Raw genomic sequence first — 21,643 nt, 5'->3', positions numbered from 1 at the left:
CCCATCTCCACCTTTAACTACGCCAACATTCCCATGACCAACGCACCGTTGCGGCCGCCTAACGGCAAGATTTATAACTCATGTGATGGAATCCGGCGCAATCCCGGAAGTTCCGCAGCTCGTAAGAAGTCGCATTCCAGCACAAATGGACCATCTTGTCCGGCTGATGACTTCTTCAAAGCGTCCATTTCTCCTTTGGAAGGAACAAAATGTTTCAATAAATCAGGCCGTTCCAGTGAGGGGCTGTCACGGACGCAACGCAAGTACGCTAGTACGGCTTCCGTAATGACGCAATAAAGGCGGAGGCGAGTTTTTCCTCCCACGCTTTTCGATGGAAATGTGTACGGGACTTTGGTTTTTAATTAATATCGCTTGGCCGTCTGTCTCTTTAGTGCCAGAGTTTCGCCAAGTCAAAAAGAAGCGATTTCATCTTTGAGCGTTCATAATTTATGAGAAACAAACATGCGCACGTGCAGCAAAAACAACGTAGCTTTAGTCCAGTTCGGTTGCACAAAATAGACTTGGATTTAAACCAGGTGAAAGTCGGTCTAAGTTGTGGCGCAGATGCTATAAAATGAGTTGACGGGATTTGATCCAGGCTCAGGCGGACAAATTCTGTGGTGGACGTCATCGTGTTTCATTCATGAATACGTCATCACCGTGCATCAATACCATCGAAAAAAAATCAATTCATTGGCTCATTTATTTTGAATCCAGTACCACGTGCAGAACAACTTTTCCCAAGTGCTTTACACTTCAGCCACGTAGCCTGCGTTGAATCTAAAGCCGCTTCAATCGGCCGGGTATCGAGTCGGCCGTGTTCACCCCCACAACGGCACAAACGTCCATCTTTTCAGACTAGACGTTTTGCACAACTGCCAAGCATCGGTGCAGCTCAACAAATCAGAATATGACCTCATTGAAACGTCGCTTTATTTCAGGAAATCAAGTCATGCCGTGAAACTCATCCGTGTTATTCAAAACATAGGAAAATTATTTTCAGAACGCGAATTCTTACCTAATTTGTGAGTATCTCCGTTTGAAAAGCTCTACGTCGATTCCTGACATCAACGTGGACGTTTCCCCCGACAAAGGGGATTTCCTTGGTTGATGAGGGAGCACATGGTGTCCCAGAACGCTCAACACATTTGCGTCCATTTGGCAAATGCGCTATTTAACGCACAGCTGTAAAGGTCCCCGACAAGCTAACGGCGTTGTCAACCTCTCTCCTCTCCCCTCGCCACATGGGTTCTAATCTAATACGATAAGGGGAGGACGGCAAATGAATATTCAGTGGCTCGGATCTGTCACGCAAAGGTTCGCAGATGGTCTCCCAACGGTTGCTCCGAGTCGCTCGCGCCGCTTCCAAACGAATCAACTTTGATGAATTAAAGCCAGACGTGCAGTACAGTAAAATTGGCTTTGAATCATTTTTGAGAGGAGCGGCAAAGGCCATTCATGTTTTCAAATGCTTCCTCCGACAAATTGGGGGAAATATGCTTTGAGTAACATAGAGGACGTTTCCATATTCTGTCAATGTTTTTGTCGTGGGTGGTTTGGAGAGCAAACCAATTAGGCTTCACGGTCGAGAGGCCAAATTTGAATGATTTAAAAAAGAAAAAAAAAGAAAAAACATCGGGTGTAGAAAGTCAAGCGTCAATATTGTGAATAAGAAACAAATAAAAAAAAATAAATAAAATTTAAAAAAAAATAAAATAAAAAAATAAATAAAAATGTGATCGCGGGAGTGCGAAGATGAGGACTGGCTCAGATAAGTCCTTACTAGAAGACCGAATCAAAATTAAAACCTGGATGTTTTAATGTCTTCAACGGGTTCAGTCTGCCAAACAAAGACTTTCGAAATCTAGAGCCGAGCCGAGAATGTTTTCCTAGCGTTGGTGGAATTTTTTTTTTTTTTGTACTGTCTGATCAAGTTGAAGATTACTGAAGCAGACACTTACTGTTAATTACGTTTCCAAACATCACAAACCAATTTGAACAACTCCTGGATGAAGTTCAGCAAGGTGATGGCAATTAAAGAGCGCCGGTGCACATGAATCTCGGACGCGCCCGTCAGGCAGAATAAACAGAATTAGTGGTGTTGGGGTGCCTCATCAGTATGCAAGAGCTTTAAAATAACAGACTAAATGTTCCGCCGAGTCGGAAGACACGTTTGGATCGATCAAGTCGTGTTTAAAATGGAGCAAGTGCTCCTGCGGAAAATAAAATCAAATGAGTATGGCTGTTTATCTTTCGATACATTTAATCGGATGCAGAGATGAAACGGACAAATGCTCCAACAGCAATTTCATCACCACCTTCACTGAGAAGAAGCAAGACAATCCCCCTGGCAAATAAAAAAAAAAAAAGGAAATATACGCGTTTGCAAGCAGAGAGAGCAACATTTAAGTTCAACATCAATATTTATTAAAGTCTTTAATACAACCGTGAAAAATTTGAGGAAAACGGTCCCGCCTCGCCTAAACACGCCACATACATTGTCGTCCGGCGCTGCGGCAAGGGAAGTGATGAAAAAAATACAAATATATTGCAAATATGCATGACGTGCAGAATAAATACACGAGAATGTTTTTTTTTCCGGAAGTGGAGGAGCAGGATAATGTGACGCGATTGGTAAATGAGGAAGAGTGAGGAAGATTGCGCGAGAACAATGGGATGAGTGGCAGAGCACAATTAGCGAGTTTGGCAGTTCGTAGACAGCCGCTCGCTCGCGTCTCGCAAACGCAAGAAACAAAAGCAAAACTGCCGTGATCATGGATGACAGCTTTTATTCAAAACTAATCTACAAGAGGCCTAAAAGCGTCGGATTTTCTGTTCCTTCACTTTGTTTTAAAGTCATTGGATTGTCGACGAATAATTAAATGCAAGATACCACCCATACGCTCGATTTTTCTGCTTTAATTTAGGTTAACCCTTTAATAGTTGACAAGAGACAGCTTAAGCACCTTGGGAAGAATGAAATACAATAGGAAGAAAAAATTGGATTTATTAATTTACTGCGTTAACGTACAGCAAGTCCTAACATATGAAGACTCGATCGTGGGTGGGCAGTCTACTGAAAATGCCAATGCGAGAAGTTCTTTACTGTAAGTGGTGTGACACTGATAACAATGGCGACTCGGGGCTCATAAACGGGGTCAGTGGTCTGGAAAAGAAGTGGCAATATGTAAATGGAATTAATATTTGCGTTCATTCTCGTGTGTGCATTGGCGTATGGGCGCAGGCTAGATGGCAATTCTCCTGAAAATGATTCTTCGCCACGCATGCAATGCACTTATTCTCTTTTTAGACGAGCCACGATCATGGATTAGTTTGGGATCACTGAGGAGGGATCGATGAAGTCTCATTAAAGTCGCATAAATCGGGCTTGATGGATACAAATGCATATCATGGCATGCGGACTGAAGATGTTCATTCAAATAAACCCGAGGACAGCGATGAGGAGGGAAAAAAAAAATCATTATGAAACGCACCCTCACTGATCAAACCGTTGACAGAAAACCAGCAAAGAAAAGACACGTCAAGCAGATAAGAAAATTGAGGGGGAAAAATGGCCATGAATTCATTTTTTTTGAAGAAACAGTTGAAAAAAGGTGAACCAAACTGAGTTGCGTTGCGTTCACTGCCATCACGTAAAAATGGATTGATCTTAAAGCGACTGCCGTCAACGAGACCAGTGCCCGAGTCTCCTGTTGAGGTTTTTATAACATTTTGAGCTTGAATGACCTTCATGGGTTTCATATTTGAAGTTGTCGACAACCTCTATTAAAGGAAATGGGATCATCATCAAGCACTCTCAAAAAGTGTTTATTGAGAGAGAGACATTCAATTATTCATTGCTAATTGCTTCACGCGGGGGGAAAAAAAAAAACATTCTAGTGGTTCTTTACGAGCTGCTAAACTCGAGATGATAGAATAGTCGCTTTGTTTTCTTTGTTGGGTAAATTGGCATCAAAATCATTTGAGTTCACTTTCACATCTCTGTGGCTCAGTATTCAACAACAACACGGTTTCGCTCTTTACATGCTTTTAGTGCTCACCTCTCGCAGACACAAGCAGTGAATGGCTGCAAAGTCTTCTGTTGAAATTTCTGAGTAATGTTTTTTTTTTTTTTTTTCCGAAACAGTAGTCAACAGAACAAAATGTGTTTTTGGATGATGTAAGCATCCCATTTGTTTCTTTCAAGAACACAGAAGATTTTTCCAAGAAGCTAATTAAAGTGCAAGGCCTTGAACTGTGACGTTACTGTCTGGAACGACAACTTGAGATGTTAAATAAGTTCAGAAGCAAGCACGGAAATCTACCAACTGGAAAGCATATTTAATGAGGACACAGAGCATTTTTTTTTTACTACTATTGCACAAACCTGCTACTGTATAGTGAAGCTAGAAAACATTTTTCATCCATTTTTTTAAATCTTTCGAATATTTATTCAGGGGAAAAATGATTATCAACAAAAATCAATTTTTTTTTTCAGGAAGAAAAATTCTGAGCTTTTATTTAAGGTGTGGGCTTTTTGTTTGCCTCTTTCAACGCATCGGTGGAGCATAATTTATTCTCTTTGTAAATGGCGAATTAGCGATGCAGCTCTTCTATTGGCACTTTGTGCGCTCAGTAATTTGAACATCAGGGAGACGAGTCCAATGTCAGCTCAGCTCTAAATCTGCCGTTTCCGTCGCTTCTTTTGCCGACGAGTTCGTATGCGCTCCTTAACAACGGGGATACATTGAGGGGCTATAGAGAGGAGAAAACGAGTCGCTGAGGCTTAACTGGCAAGGTGGGGATGTGTGAAAGCACCGCGCTCAGCTCAGCGCTTCAATTCTGACCTGGATGATGACGCGAGGGCACATTTGTTACCAAGTACTATTTCCACTCAGACTCAATTCTAAGACAACAACAAAATCATGCGACAAGTAGGAAACAGAAGCGAGTTTCTAAATTGCATGAACATGAACGCAAGTACACTGTTAGCTTGGAAATTCATGGTTCGCCGTTATTAATGCACTCACACAATACTTATCCAGCCTATTGAACTTAAAGTTGACACAAAAAAAATTACTGAATGTCTGACTGTGGCGCACCGGTGAGGCAGCCAAAGCAGTGCACTCATTTCTTTACCTGCTTTTGTGACGTTGCCAACGAGCTCTGTGCGGTGGCTTGGCCGTCCGCTGGCTCTTTATGTTTTTTTTTTGTCGGATTGTAGGCGTAGCTTGGAGGCTAACTGCACACTGGGCCAAGTTGTCATCACTAAGGAAGTGGCAATTATGCCTCGACGCAGCAATGCGACGTTAGCCGTCATGACTAACTGTCCGCACGTCGGACTGGTAAATGACAACACCTACCGGACCTTTTGCGCATGCGTGAGAAGTAGTACCCCTCCATGCCATGGGCGGCGCTGTCGCCTTTGACGGTGATGTCGAATAACGGCGGTCTTTCATGAATGAGAGTGATTACGTCGTCTTCGGTCCAGCCAGCCGTTATGTCCAGAGAGGAGATGTGAAAAATGAGCTAAGTTCATTTAGGTTTTGGAAAACAGCTTCAATTTTCGCCGTTTTTTCCGCCTTCGTCACTTCCCTTACTTGTCCAGTGCACTGATTTGCTAGCTAACAGCCAATCACAGTGCTCATTCAACCCGACAGCCTGACCCGATTCTAAACGCTGAATCAGGTGAACCCAAGTCACTGGGCCCCGTTTTAGCCACGCCCCCTTCTCATAAGTTCATTCAAAAAAATTGTCTTTCCACGTTTTCGTATAGTCAAACATATTTTATGCACGGAGAAACAAATCTCAACGAGGTCTTAATAATTCATTTACAAGTCACTTCACTTTCAGTCGAACGTGTTGCTTTTCATCTCATGACATGCAATAAACACTTGAATATTTTAGTGACTGTGTGATGTCATGGCAACCTGTAAGATCCTCAACCCCGATCAGGGTCCGATTAATAAAACACGGTTGCACAAAAGCAGAAGCATGCAAATGTCATGATTTTCGGTCAACATTAAAAGACGCTCACGCGAGTAATCCGTACAAAATGCATGAGACGCATCAACATCTAACCTTGACGTGTTTGCAGCGATGGCATATTTGCGCAGGATTTCTCGAGTAAACAGAAGGGTTGTACCTTCGCTGGGAAGGTAATGTTACATTATGCAAGAGGCCCTGCCCTTCAGCTTAATAACAAGGTTCTACGCCACATTAATGTCGAAAGCGGCGTCCGACTCGTGCCAATTCCCATGGCAACTCGCCACATTTGAGATGCATTACTTTCGGTTTGGGAGTTCCCAGATAAAATAGCCGCTCGGATGTTTATAGGCTGCTTGAATTACGTGACTGATATTGCTTCTGCCTTTAAAAGAGGCCTGCGCATTTTGTTACCGCACGCTAAAATGTCTTTTAAATTATCCGTAGATTTTCTAGTCCTTTAATGTGCAAGTAGAAAATGTGAAATTTTTTATCACTTATTTTGATGGCAAGATAATCAATCACACCCTATGATAGCCTTTTCATTTTATTGAGGAAACTTCAAAGAAGTCAGCCTGAACCCAATTCTTCAACAGAGGAAGGCGGGTCACGATAACGGTGATAATGAAAATCAAAAAGGTTACAAGAAAAGACCGGGGAAACTAACAGACTTCAAAACAACCTTCCCCTGCAAATGGTGACCGAATCAGAAAAAAAAGGATTTTCCTTTCTTTTTGAATCGACACACCGCAGTGGTGATTGTCGAGCGCATTCCGAGCAGAACGGCCACTCAACCGTGGTTCGTCGCTTCGTCTTTCGATGAGTCAATTTTGAATGACCGTTGCGAGAAAGATCCGTTGAATAGCGCGAACGAGATTCAAGTCATCGAAGACCCGACTGGTGTCATAACGTGACAAAAGAAGGAGCTATCGCTGAAATAATAGCGGTGAGACGATTCTCAGGGAGTTTTCTGCTTTTAAGGCATCTCCATTTTTTTTCAACAATGCAAAGTTAAGCCAGCTCTGAGAGTGACCAACACAAACGTTAAAGTGAATTCAACGAAACAGAAAAAAAAAAAAAGCGTTGACATGATCGTCATATTTCTCCCCGCCGACTCTCGTTTGGCCCGCGTTACGCTACCGCCGCTGCACGTGCCTCAAACGCGGCGTTTAAAGACGCCAGATCAGCAATCACGGCAATATTGCCCGTTTGGCAGACGCCATCCTCATCATCAGCGTCCAAATCTGTTTTCGTGCATACCTTTCATAAATCACGACTCTTCATCCGAATTTTCCAAGTGCAGTGTTCAATGCGATAATGCCTTAAAGTGTAAGTTGTCTCCCGTGACTCTCCTGGACTGTCGTGCGAAGCTGTCAAAACACAACCTTGTTATTTGATGAAGGGCAGCGTGTCTCCTCTTGAAAATCAACCATGATTGGAAAAAGCCAAGGCTGCTGTCGTGAAACAAAGCTTTTTTTTTTTTTTTTTTCTCGGTCAAACATTCCAAGTCTGCCACTTTTCCACTCTTTAGCTCTGGCATTGACAATTTTGAGGATTTTCATGGTCGAAACGTCGGGAAGACTGACAAAGCGCCACACAGCAGCATTTCTGGCATGGGCCAAAAGTCGATAAAATCCTTTCGCAGAGGATTTATGAAGGATTTAGCTTGGATGACACTTTTGTGTTAACCAGCTGAATAAATACAGTACGAGAATGCTTGAGACACCGAAAGGTTTTCGTGGACATTCCGCGGAGCATCTCAATTGTGTCGCCATCTCAAAACGTGACGAATATCCGCTCCAGGTTTGGAATTCCTTGATGAGGCGTTCGCATCGTCATACGGGATGATAAATGTCTTTTGCAATTCCTGGAGTTTTTTTTTGTTTTGCCCCCCCCACCCCACCTGGAATAAATGTCAGCGCCGATCCAGTCCCAGCAGGCCTGCGGTACCTCCTCTTGGTCGCCTTGGTATTTCCAATCTGAGGCCAGTTCTTAAACCCCCCGCCCCCGAAAGAAGGTCACCAATGACCACAATAATTGATTTTGAAGATTTTTAGATGAATATCTAATCTCATCTCTTAACATCAAAAACATACTTTTTAAAAAAAATTTTTATTCACACAATACCGCGGACCATCTTTGAAAAAACATATTCCAGTCCGGACCGTTGTTTGCCGGGCCGAGCTGATCTAATTTCCTTTTCCATCAATACATAATCCATGTTAATGAGCCGCGCACGATTCTTGAATGAACATGCAAGGTGTTCCTTCGGCTGGCATTGTGAATAAAACAAGGGCTGCAATAATCGATGTGATGATTAATGGCCTTCCGCAGATGAAATGATTTAGCCCGAAGCAAGCACACAGAGCGAGCTCGCATCATATTTCTCGTATGAAAGTCAATCGGTTTCTACAATTTCATTCGCCACCCACCGAATGTGACGTGACGTGGAATATTTCGAATTGCAATTTATGCTCCCTTGTCGATACGCTCGAAATCATCTTTATTTTTAGGTCGGGAGGAATATGATTTGGAAAGTCGAAGCTATAAATAGTCGAGACTTTCTAACTTTGCTCTCGTAAGCCATCACAATGGACATGAAATATAGATAAAGATTTGATGAAAGAAAAATGGAATAGGCTTCCTAATCCTCGAGATGGCATCTACGCTTTAAAAATTTGATGCAGAGCGCCAAGACGGTGTGCATTTTTCGGACAATTTCAAAACAACACCCATGAGAGTTTAAAATGTCCAACGTGTCAGAAAAAAATATGATGGACAAATGGTCACATTTAAATAGTCCACTTAAAGCAATCCAAATGATAATACTGAATCTTAATTTTATATATATATATAAAAAAAAAACAGCCATGCAACAATTTACGCAACTGAGTTGGTGTTGAAGGAACAACCTGGAATAATCTTTGCGAATTGGCCGTCGCGGCGCCCTTTGCCTCGCTGCAAGTATTCACGACAACGTCGCATTACCACGGCAGTCACCGAAGCGTAAACAGCCTCAACGAGACATTGTGTTCATCCATGAGCGAATGTCCAAGTCGCCGCCAACACGATAACAGCTGCTGACTCTAATTAGAACATGTTGACAAAAACATTTGATTTGTGTTAAAAAAAATTAAAAAATTCCACCGCTGCCTTCTTGAGTAGACGGCGACGACGACTCAGCTCAAGGGGATTCGAAAAAGTTACCCTGTGTGGCCATCTTGCGCAGATATGCTGCTGAATAAGAAAAATAGAAAGGAAACCAGCCTTGATGGAAATGGAGAAAATAAAAATGTCAAACTTTGATAGTCCACAAGTGAGTAAATCATAAACACGACACATGCTTGCGTTTTGATTTGGAGTTGGATTCACGGCATGACAAATATTGCAATAAAATAAACATCATGGAAACATGGGCCAGACGTTGAAAAAGGTTTGAAAGCCAACCATTTGTTAAATGTGTTCGACAGATCCTTAGCAAGACTTTTAGTAAGTGTCTGTCTGGCACGGCTTCTCCATTTTGATCACATTAATGGATTAGGAGCCAGCGGTGTTGCCGCAGTGCAAACGTATCATATGCTTCTCTTGGCAAAATGGAAATAAGAAGCTTACGCTCGGTTTATGGAGCCAATTCAGGGGCTAGAGGAGGAGAGAAAAAAAAAAAAAACACAAGCATATGGTGGAAAGTCGCACAGTGATGATTTGTAGCAGCAGTATTTCATGTTTTAGTGATCATGCGGCATGTTTAAAAGTTGGCCATTTGCGCCGTATTTGAGGATGGTCGTCGTGTTCAAAGCATGTTGGTATATTGGAGAATGTCTACAAAACTAAAATTGAAAAGGCCCTTAGGACAGTCGTTGAGTCCGCAATGGTTAACACAGATTGGTGTTAGAATGTTAGCATGTCAGCATGGTGGCGTGAAAGGCAGTGAGAATTTTTTGTCCACGGTGAGGTCGACTCGAGCTCGCTCACCCGCAACTCTAATGAGAGCAAGTGTCAACGGAAACGGATGGTTAACCCTGATCGGTGTTGTTTTGCACTTGAGGCTGATGTCGCAACGCAAGCTAGCAGTGAAGCAACAATGGAGGACCTGCGGGATTTTCTGTTCTTTCTTTGTTAGCATGCGGCTAATTAATACAAGTAGACAATTTTTGTTTGTATATTGGTAAATTTCATGATCTTTCTGTTGCATTTTTATAACAAACTCCTTTGTGGCTAGCATCACTTTTTGTGTCCAATACAAGAGCATTTACAAAGAAAGATCTTACATTATGACACTTTCATAAGATCTCATCATCTGTCCTTAAAGATTTACTGTTGCATACTTGCATGTTCAAGGGCATGTAGGGGTGAATGTGTGAATTAGCTCATATTAGCTTAGCGGCTACCTTGCTTATGGCACTTGGGCGTTCGTTCCATTCAAGGACAGAATTGACATATTTTGAAAGTGACTGTGTTACTCATTTTGTTTTGAGTCAAATATTTCCGCACACTGCTAGCTTGCTGTGTCCAACGACCGCCTGTTGATTTCAGCGAGACATCCACAATGCAAAAAAAAAGATTTAATTTCTCAATTTTAGCCTTGATTTGCTTCAAATAAAATTGTCCAACAATATAATTCAGCTCGTTACTTCTGACCTAATTATCCATTTTGAGATATTTCTTTCTGCAGCGCATGTTGGTAATGCTAAAACACGTTACTGACGATTAATCGACTTCAGGCTTTAATCGCCACTCTTAAAAAGTCGATGCCTGCTAGCGACAAGCAAAATCCTTCAAATTGATGACTGAAAGATGAGTGAGTGATGTTGAGTAAAAAAAAACAAACACAATCTTGAAGTGCTAACTTTGTTTCATGCGTGATGATGTGTCCTACACAAAAAAGGTGTTTCGCTCGAGGGACGGATGTAATGATTGACTTACAAGTCACGTCCGATTCATCCGACTCATCGGGACAGTCGGGCTCGCCGTCACAGAGCCAGGCCTCGAGGACGCAGGTTTCCTGATCGTGACAGTGAAACTCGCCTACATCACACAAGATGGCCTCTGGATGGATAAAAAAAAAAAAGAGGAATGAAGTATGAGATGAGAACAGCGAAAGTGGGTCACAATGTTTGGAGCACGACATGAGGATGATTGTGAGCCGACCTGCGACGGAGCCGCTCGTGGCAAGGTGACAGCACCATTCAGCGTGGCTATTATTAAAAGAGTCTGTGACTTGATTGTGGAAATGAAATGACAAGCATAAGAGCGGTCGGATCCTCCGTGACCTGGAGGGGGGCGGGGCGTGTGTGGGGGGCGGGGTTCATTTGGGTTTTTGTCAACATTGCTTAAAATGCTCCGAAAAGAGAAAGAGTCCACATAGCGCCGGAAGTGACGCCATGTCCTTCACTTTTGAAAAGTATTACGAGACATTTCTTTTGGGGGGGGGGGGGGGGGGGGCGAATTGCCTTCATCCCCTCCGCGTTCTTAAATTTGACAGAGGGATGGGGGCACTTCAGTAGAAGCTCGGCTCGTCTGAGGAGTCACAGTAGCCTTTCATTATGGCAAGTATCCATCAAAGTGTTGACATGTTTACCGCCGGTAGCTGTCAGAAATCAGGTTTGATCGTCCCTGAGAATGACACAGCATTCGGAGAAAAAAAAAGAACTCCTCGACCTCAATAATTACACATTTTTTTTCGATTTTTGCCCATAGCACAACAAAAAATGCGTATTTATTTCTATTTTTAGCTCACAAAGCAGCTCCCACTCCTTCTCCCGATGGGGTCCAATGCCACGAGAGGATGGAATGGCGCATGTGGGAGATTGAGTTTGCAGCATTTGAATGGTGGGAGCGATAACTCAACATGCAACTGCTCGGCTTGCGGGCCCCCCCGCAGCATTTTCACTACCCGGGGACAGAACTGAAAAGGTCAAACGGCTCATTCATTCCATCACTCCTTTTTTTTTTTTCTGATGCAATACGTCTGAATTTTTTTTTTTCCCATTTAAATCAGCCGTCTGATGTCATTTCACATTTGACACGAGGGCATTTTTAATTGCTTCAAGCGGCGTGATCACATTGTCAAATAAATAGCGAAAATTGCAGGAGAACTTGGAGAAGAACAAAAACTGGTTCGGCCAACGTCTGACAATCGAATCGGAGTCAGCGGGCTACTGCAAAAAAAAAAAACATTTTTAAATTGCCATCTTAAGTGCCACGCTGTCGCCATGGTTACGAAACGGAATACACTCGGGGCCACACAATATTGTCATTTTACGTGTCACTTTGCGTCGGACGCATGTCAACAAGTCTTGACGGCGTCGCTTCCAAACAATGAACATCTGCGGCGTCTAATCAATGCGCACCGCAACGCTCTCGGCATGTCGCTTGCATTATTTACAGTTTGGCTTGCTTCAAATCTTCATGAAGACACCGGTCGACCAGATGCCGGCTTTACAATTGACACCTCGAGTCTTCAAACGAAGATTTTGCCACACCTTTAAAGCGGAATTGATGACCCCTGAAAGACGTTTTTTTGTGACACGAGAAGTCGTCGGGTGACGGAGAAACCTCGAGAGAGCCCCCCCCCCCGAGCTTGCTCTTATGCGGCAACGTTCGACTTCCTTTCAAGCCACTTCACCTTGAAAGCGACTGGACTAAAATATGTCGACTAAATGACCTCTTATTCCATTTCATCTTTTTCTCATAGACAGCTGTTGTTGGAAAACGACATACGCGAGGGAGGTCTTTCTCTCGGTCTCATTCTATTTGAAGGACGAAAAAAGAAATACACCAAGGCGCATTTATGTTGAGACAGCTGAATAAAAAAATAAAAAAAAATCCCATATGAGAGAGGGAAGAGTTGAAAAGAAACAAAAGAAGTCGCAGCGAGTGATAAAGAAAACAATCCAATTTCCATAAGAGTGGAAAGACGGTGGCACCGAGCCCGGCCGGCACATTATGATGAGCCGCGTTGCCGTCGCCCAACAGCCTCCACTGGCACCGCATCGCGCCTCATTAAAGTCGTGGGGCTTTTCAAGTGGGCCGGATATTTGCAGGAACAAAAGGAGGCGGGCAAAGTGAAAAGGTTTCCGCAACCTCCAAAGCTTTGCTAGCCAGCACGCCCGGCAGCGGCAGCGGCAGCGCATATGTTTTTTGTTTTTTGTTTTTTGTTTGACTTGAGATAAGGTAGAGTGACAGGCCAATTGCTACCAAAGTCGAGGACACTGCGGCACTTGGAAATTCCACGGAGTGCTCTCATTGCTAAAGCTTAACGGTGTGAAGTAAAAAAATAAAATAAAATTCACATCACCAAAAAATAAAGCAAAACAAAACCAGCTAGCTTGAAATATTACCAAAGTGTTCTGAAGGACAATGCACGTAATAATACAAGTCAAATATCCAGGATATTTATTTCTTGAATAGAATTATCGATATGACTTCATCGTTGCCCGTCGATCAACTTGAGTCCAGTTTACTTGAAGAGCTCACAGTTTGCGGCAGATACCATGAATTTGGCTTCCGGTATCAGCTTGTCTGTCCTGGCTAATTGCAATAATGCTTGTTGATGACGCCATCGCATCTGCTTCGGTGTGAAAATGGTTCCGAGCACATCTGGCCGTGGATGATGAGGCGTTGCCAACCGTACTGTACGTGTATCTACAGTATAGCGAGCAGCTGCTCGGGAAGCACAAACATGCTCCGCGCAAGCGACGCGCGTGGGGCTGGCTAGCGAGGCGAGGCAACTTTAGTGAGACAGCACATTTCACGCACAAATGTGCCGCACGTGATTAAAAGTACTTTTTAAAACATTTACAAAGCAAAGAGTTGAAGACATTCCAAAGCAAAGTAAAGAGATACAAAGTAGCTTAACAGCTAGCTTCGCTCAACACGGTGAGGAAATGCTCCTCGAAGTCACGAATCTTGGCGGCAAATGAGCGCAGATAAATGTTCTGACAAGTGTCGTTATCTCGAAAGGCGGACGAGGGAGTAGCTCATGATGCGACATACGAAGCAAGGAGGGAGAAGCCATGCTAATGCTAACCACTTTAGCTAACAGAAAAGAATAACTGTGTGGTAGGCTACTCTCCACTTTTGGCTGAAAGCGTGAATCAAATATCAAATTAGCAGTCTTGAGAGAGAAAATAACAAGAGTCCGAGAACCGCAAATGAATCCCTAAATTTCTGCATGCGTCAAAAAAAAAAAAACAAGGCTCGAAGGTCAAAACCAGAGCCGGGCAGTCCGTCATTACAATTTATATGAACAAGGCCGGTGAGTCGAGGCCGGAAGGGTACTTAGATTGCGGCCGCAGGGAGGGGGACTGACCTGACGAAAAAGGGTCAAGTGCCCAGCTCTGATCAAAACAATAAATACATCTGACTTCATGCTTGATTCAAATCGATACATCAGCCCTAATGTCAATCACTGAAGTCTTCAAACCCTTCTGACTAGTTTGAGACACTTTGGATTATTGTGATTTGTGTACTCATTCAATCCGTATGAGACCGACGGCCAATTAGAGCGCAGTTGTGCAATTCGGAATAAATGAATCCTTAATGTTCGTAAGGACGAACCCACCTCAGTCGCTGAGAATTAGCGATTTTCAACCATCGCACACTGTCAGCGCAGCATCCCGACCAGGTGCAGGTCATATGCATAATGGATGAGCGCCAGCCAACCTAAGCAGGCTATTAAGTGTAACAACGGTATCATGCAGTCTCGGCGTGAGTCTTCGGATTGTTAATCCGCCAAAGAAATGTGACACATCTCAATGTGTGCCACGTGAATCATACATCTTTATTACAAGCGTATTTTTGGAAGGGACATCCACCATGTGGTATTTAGTTTAAATGCCATTCGAGGCAAGGCTGATGAGAATATTACGACTGGAGAGAGTACCGTGACTCTGCTTACTGAAGAACAATTTTCGGCCGTCATGGTGCTCGCGGCTGCACGGCGCAACGCGTTGCTGAAAATATTGATCGGGCAACATGGAGAAAGTTTATGGCGGAAAAAAGTGGAACGCAAAGTCCACTCGTTCCAAACTGGCTAGGGATTTTTCATTTGATGAGATGACATTATTGACTTTCATTAGATACTGCCGCAGGTTGCAAAAATTTTGGGGTAAAAGCAAGATGACATTTTAAAGGGTGACAAAATGTCAATTCTATGGACTGCTCACAAAGATTGGCACTTTAAGTACATTTTGTTGTTCAGTTTTTAATGTGACAAACTACTGATGATCATAAACACACACATATGAGTGTGCACTCTCGCTAATTATTGTCTTCAGAGTCAATTGAACATATTAAATGGGAGTCCGCACACACTTGCCTTCGATTTCAAGGGCCTCTGCTTAACTTATTCACTACCAGTCGAGTAAAAAAAATTAAAAAAATACAAATAAAAATAAAAAAAGGATCTTCGACGTATTTAGACGTCAATGGTAGTAAAAGAGTTAAGATAAAAAAAATCTCTTTTTTTTGTCAATTCCTTGCAAAAGACTAAACAGAAAGTTGAGTTGGACAGCTGATTTATCTTTGTCCTATTTTTTATTTTCCAGCACAAAATGCTAAACAGGGGTGTGTACACTTCTTATATAAGCCATATAAGAAGTACTAGCTGACCTCCACCACAAAGTGGGCCTACTTTCATGTCCACGACAACAACCAGGGCATATTTGCAAAAGCGAGCACAATATAAATATTTCAGAGGACAACACAGAAACAGCCACTAGCTCCTTGACATTTCCGTATTTTATTTTATTCAAGTTTGCTTAAGTCTTAAATTTTCCCTCAAATCGCAATTTGTGAATTATGGATGCTTGGGCTAACGTGTCCGCTTGCACTGTTGTTTGAGCTTTCGCAACGAAATTGACTCCGACTCTGACGAGAGGGAACCTGGCGTGTTAAATACTTCAATAAAGTACAACCAATCTCAGTTTTGCTCCCGCTGGCTTTTTAAAAACATATGTCAGCGTGCATGCTAGCATATGTTTTAAGCTAGCATACGTTTAACCGTGCCTGCGCTCATTAATCATCATTCGTGGTACACATGTGAGTCTTGCTGGGTTCATTCAGAAAAAACAAACAAATACATTTTCATTGTTCCTCAGATTTCAACTTGACCTTTACTTTTTTTATCATGACGTTGGGAAGGCAGCGATGTCATCGGTTGTCCAATTAGAAAATGCTTTGGAGGCTTCACAACAGGAGCCAAGCACTCTTCCAAACACACATTTGGAAGCAAGCAGAATTTCTAACCTTACTGCGTGTGCGTGTGTGTGTGTGTGTGTGTGTCAGGTTGTCAACATGTTTACAGCATGACAAAGCTTGTTGTGATTGACGCCAAGTTGTCAACCTGTCAGCACAAAATGCCTCCGAACAAACTTGACAGCAGAAATCTCCAAAGTTCACCGGAAAAGAACATTAGCTGCTATCATGCTTTTTTTTTTTCACTAAAAATAGGACTAATTTTGAAGTATCATGAGCTCCAAATGCCAGCGGATATTTGAGTGTTGTGTTGACGACTCGTGTTGACACACTTCTGGAAATGTATGATAATGTCTGCGATAGCATCGGCTAATCCATACCAAAAAAAAAAAAAAAAAATTACCAATTTTTAGCAAGCCTGAAAATTTACGAAGAGGGAGTGGTAAATCGACTGACAACCTTTCCCTCGTTAAAGAAAAAGAATGTATCGTCGACACGATCTGTACTGGTCTGCGGATGTAAAAATCAATGGAAACGTCCAACTAAATAAACGTGTTCTGCAGACTTTTGACGAATGGAAGTGCTCCAACACAAGCCGGGATGGAAACGAGACACCGACGTTGGCACGGCTGCAACATAAATTGCAATGACAGACACAAATCTAAACATAAAAGCCACAACAGTGGCACCGATCTGTTTGTCACAGCGAGCGTTGGAGGTGTCAATTTTCGCCACGGTTGTGTCTGCTGCATACTGTAAATTGCGTGACATCATGCCAGCAGAACCGCATGATAAATCCCACAAAGAAAAAGACGGCGACGCCGTGCGGGGCTGCCGACTGACATTACTCATAAATAAGGAAAACAAATGGATTTGAATTTGCGATTCCTCGTAAAAGAAAGAAAGATGTTATTTTGCCACCCGGGTGATGGCGCCGAAAATTCACAGCGGGCAAAGGTGAACCGTAGCGCTCGGCGGATACCGGCTGCCGTCTTCGGCTCTGAAAATTAAACAAACAAATATTAAATTGCACTTGTAAAATGTATCAAATCTATAATTATAACCTCCAATATTTTGTCACGGCGAGGTGTTGACGCTCGCCGAGTTATTTATGTGCAATTCCGCAGTCTGCGCGTGGAGGTTGTTCCTTGAATTCCATATCGGATTCGTGCCACTAGAAATGTAAATGCGAAGAGACGGAATATGGATATTAAAATGAAATTGGACCTGTGGCGTAAATCCAGCTCGCAAACACGACAGGATGCGTCCTCCCCAAGCGGCGCGCGACCGGCTCGGAGGAGCAGACGAGATCACGAAGGAAATCGAACAACATTTCAAACTTGTTGTCGTTTTAGAAAATCCACTGTGGACACAGAAGCACTCGTCATTAAAATAAATAAATAAATAAATAAAAATGACCTTGAAGAGGGCAGACTGAGGCCTTCTCACAATTTATGGTGAATGATTGAGAAGTTGTTTCGTCAAGGCAAAATAGATTCGCCGCTCCAAATTCAATTCCGCGCTTTTATCCAAAACGCTTTCGTTAGCAGAGGCAAGTCATTCTGACCCGAGAGAACATAAACATTTTCAAATGTTTTATTCAATAGCAAAAAAAAAAAAAAAAAAAATGTTGCTGAAGATGCCAAAAGTCTCCGTCAGCAAGATTGGGCTTCCCCGTTTGTCTTTGCGCTTGCGTATTAAGTTTTGATACAACATAATCAAAAGAATGCCACATCTTCATTTGAAGGCGCTTCGCGAATGCATAATTCATCATCTCAAACGGCCTCCACCGCAGCAAAGGCCTCTTGGTGAGCCCGGAATTTGTACAGTAAACACTTTCTCTTTGCGATTGTCACACAGGAGAACGGAGCTCCTCCGCACTGATAACCGCCGGGTTCCACGATGCTAACGAGAAACAAGATAGACCAGCTCAGAGTGTGAGCAGCGTCGTGACGAGGCGCCACGACGGCGGGCGACTTGTTTTTATTCATCTAATTGTCAGTCAGCAAGTTAGCATACGCGTTAAATTCCTCCCTTGACCACGTTCAGAATTCAAAGACGTGTCTCTCAAATCATCGTCCTCCATTGGAATGAATGGAGATGCCATTAATCCGTTCCAACCTCCGCTCCAAAATGCCACAAAAAATATTTGTCACATATTTTTGCAAGCACAACAGCATTTGATAATAAGATACTTCAAAAGACATTTGGATTGTCACTGTCGAAGTATTTTAGAACCGATTAGCCTAACGACTCCATGGAATATTCTAGTCATCGGAAAGCCATCCTCAAAATGAAAAAAATTGCATCGACAATTTTTGCGATCGAATTGATTTACTTTTTTTTTTTCACACACCCCAAAATGACACAATTAAAGTGCAGCTATATTTGCTTGTGTATAAAGAATTTTATTTCACTTAGCGCAGGGTGGAGAAAATTTTCCCTTCAAACTGCAGCTCTTAAACGAATCACTTTTGTATTTGCATTATTTATCATTCCTAATTTAGACAAAAAAACGTTCTTTGTCTCGGCTAACGCGCCACTTTCTCATTGCGGGAACAGCTCTATATTCCCCCAAGATTTTTCGTTAACATTGAGCTGCTCCCTGGTATGATTGCGGCGGCTGTGCGTGAATATCATTTGCATGACAATGTGTCATTATAGCGTTGATGATAACCCCTTCATCCTGGAATCTGCCGGGCCCCCCCCCCTTCCCCCCCCCCCCTGCCCTGTCCAAGGTCACCTAATAACGCTGTTCCTCTATCTTAACCGGCAGCAGTCGGAGGGATTTATACTGCACTCCATGTCGTGATTACCAATCAGGTGGAGTAATAGCTGCTTAAGCAGACAGGGTTGCCGCCATCACGGAGGGGTGAAGTGCCTGTCAAGGTTGCCAGTGAGTTTGTCCGACGTGTGCTGATTCTCCGCGGGGCATGTCGGTGCCTCAGCCGTAGCCTGCAGATTAAAGCGCATTATTGGAGGTGAGGCGAGCCAGAACTGTTCTGGGGGAGGGATCGCGTCCCGTTGCGGCAACCGTGGCGCCGGTTCAGAGTGCGAAGGGGGGAAGCTGCTCATTATGTAACAAGTTGACATATTGAATTACAAACAAGCTGGAAGAATGAGTGGCAACTTTTTGATACAGCGAGGTCCTCGATTTGTGCGGCGGCAGTTTTTTCATCCATTGGGGCCCTAAAATCAGTGATGGGCGGACAAGGCCTTCTTTTGCTGGCTTAACAGAACTAAAAATCAATTAATTCCGATTATATTTACGACAAAAGTTTAATTATTAGTGCTGTCAAGCGATTAAATTTTTTAACTAATTAATCGCAAAAAAATTCAGTAATTAATTGCTATTGATCGCATTTTTTCTACTACAATTTTTTGGGAAAATTATATTTACTTGAATAATATATTGTAATTAATATGTAATAAATACATTCATATTTGATCCCAGTGTTGTGTTGTTAGGCGGAAGAATTCATTCTATTCGTCCGAGGCCTTCGGAATGAACCGTGTGATAGCCAATCAGATTCCGAGTTGGTGACAGTAAGGCCTTCTCGCGGGCCTCACCTTGAAGGGGATTCGATTATCACTTGTGAGAGGTCAGCCCTCTGCGAATTGGACAAAATCCGCACCAGACATTCTTATAAAATCTCAAATATATTCTTGCTTTTTTGACCCGCAAAGGCGAAAGGAGGGAAACGTGTGGATTTGATTGCGGATAAACTTGCAAGGCCATTTTCAAGACGGACCTTTCAAGAGAAGCTCGTGAGCCAAAGTCGTCCAACACTCAGTCGAGCGTGAGTGTGTGTCGGTATATTATTTCTCCTGCCGCGGTGTCATAAATGATTCGATTATGGGGGGGGGGGATTTATTCAAGGCGGACTAAGTTGGAACGTGAAATGCACATTCCGCCGCTGCAGAAAATTCAAGTGACCCAACTCAAGAGATTTTCAAAAGAACAGCCGTCGTGTGAGACATTTTTGCTTTGTTAGGAAGTGCCACTCGCCGAGAGAAGACAACGGAAAACGGATTGAGGAGTCATTGCGCCACTAATGGATGGCCGAGTGGTCTAAGGCGCCGCGTTCAGGACCCAGTCTCCCCAGGAGGCCTGGGTTCGAATCTCGAATTTCCCCATTGTGGGACTAATAAAGGGCAAATTATTATTATTATTATTATTATTAATCGATTGTGAACATCGAAAGACAAAATCACGATTTTCCTTTGCAGTCTGCACTCAACTCGTTCTAGAACTGCTAAAAGAACAAATCTAATGCTGCTTCGGAACTTTTGTCGTCCATGCTAATGGTTGTCATGTAATATGCCAAAGAGAAGGAGGCCTTTTGCAAACGTAATCGCATGGCTTGAACCATGAAAAAAAAAAGATACGAACAATGTTATTTCTGATAAAAGGTCAGCAAATGGCGGCTTGGCTCAACTGTCTCGCCATAATCAAGCTCTTCACCATTGCAAATGTGACATTTGTGTCGCAATGCCTGCCACCCCGCTATCGATGCACGTGATTAAGATGGACTTGCCCTTTATTTAACTTTCCATCTTCAGCCCGCGTCAATTGTCCAAAGTTGCAAAGTGTGGGATCGTCGCAACCCGGATCGGATTAGCTTCATTGCACAATAAATGAGGTAACGCGTCTCATTCTGGCTCCAAATTGGCCTGTCAGACAGCAACATATGCTGCACGTGCTGACGTGCGAAGACCAAAGACAAAAATATTGGGACACCGTCAGGAAACTTTTTGCAGACAACAGGAATACTTTTTTTTTTTTTTTAATAGACAAATCGATAAGCAGAATTTTAAATCTGGTCAGCAAAACAATTCCGAGGAATCAAATTACTGTGAACCAATCCCCCCCCCCCAAAAAAATCCCACTCTTTTAATCTCTCTGTGTGGAAATCTGTAATGCCTGATTGAGTCTTTAAAAAAAACGTTACGTTTCTGTTTTGCACATGCTTGAAGGTGAGACAGATTTCCATCATATCCGAGATTATGGATTAGACTGTCAATCAACATCTCGGCCACCGAGGTTAATGATGTGACCGCTATCGATCAGACCCATCTGGAAAGCTCTGGAGAACACAGATATGCTCTTTAGAGCATCTCTACTTTGGCAAACATCGCCACATTTGGCTCCTTAGCCGCGGTCGCTCCACTTTTAATTCCGTCAACTTTGATGTCCAATTGCTTGGTGTGGTGTCATTTGAATTCAATTTGAATGTTGGCCAAGGTGCAGAATGCAGAGATTCTTGTCACGTCTGCGCGTCCACCGTGGGGTTATCAATTTCCATTGTGTGTTGTGTGAAAGGTTTATGCAAGAATAATATATTCCTCCTCCAACCTGACAAAACACCTTACCTAGTCAAGCCAAATAAGAACCGTAAAAACGATAAGGCAATTCCCACTTGAAAACGTGTCACACTGTATATAAAATATATCCTTGCTC

At 42.9% G+C, this 21,643-nt stretch overlaps 1 protein-coding gene across 2 annotated transcripts in view; it reads right to left on the bottom strand.

The window, feature by feature from the left end:
* Positions 1 to 21,643, bottom strand: part of LOC148323843 (low-density lipoprotein receptor-related protein 1B-like) — a 185,633-nt gene that overhangs the window by 124,650 nt on the left and 39,340 nt on the right. For both annotated transcript variants that reach the window (XM_088315974.1, XM_088315976.1), the window contains exon 2: positions 10,909 to 11,031. In XM_088315974.1, the coding sequence (XP_088172100.1) occupies positions 10,909 to 11,031 (123 nt within the window). The remainder of the gene's footprint in view (positions 1 to 10,908; positions 11,032 to 21,643) is intronic.

This window comes from Idiotropiscis lumnitzeri, chromosome 14 (assembly GCF_059441095.1).
Source record: "Idiotropiscis lumnitzeri isolate Australia: NSW breed Sydney's pygmy pipehorse chromosome 14, RoL_Ilum_1.0, whole genome shotgun sequence".
In the NCBI taxonomy this organism is placed as follows: domain Eukaryota; kingdom Metazoa; phylum Chordata; class Actinopteri; order Syngnathiformes; family Syngnathidae; genus Idiotropiscis; species Idiotropiscis lumnitzeri.
The sequence above is the reverse complement of the archived record's forward strand: the minus strand, read 5'-3'. Positions and strand labels throughout refer to the sequence as shown.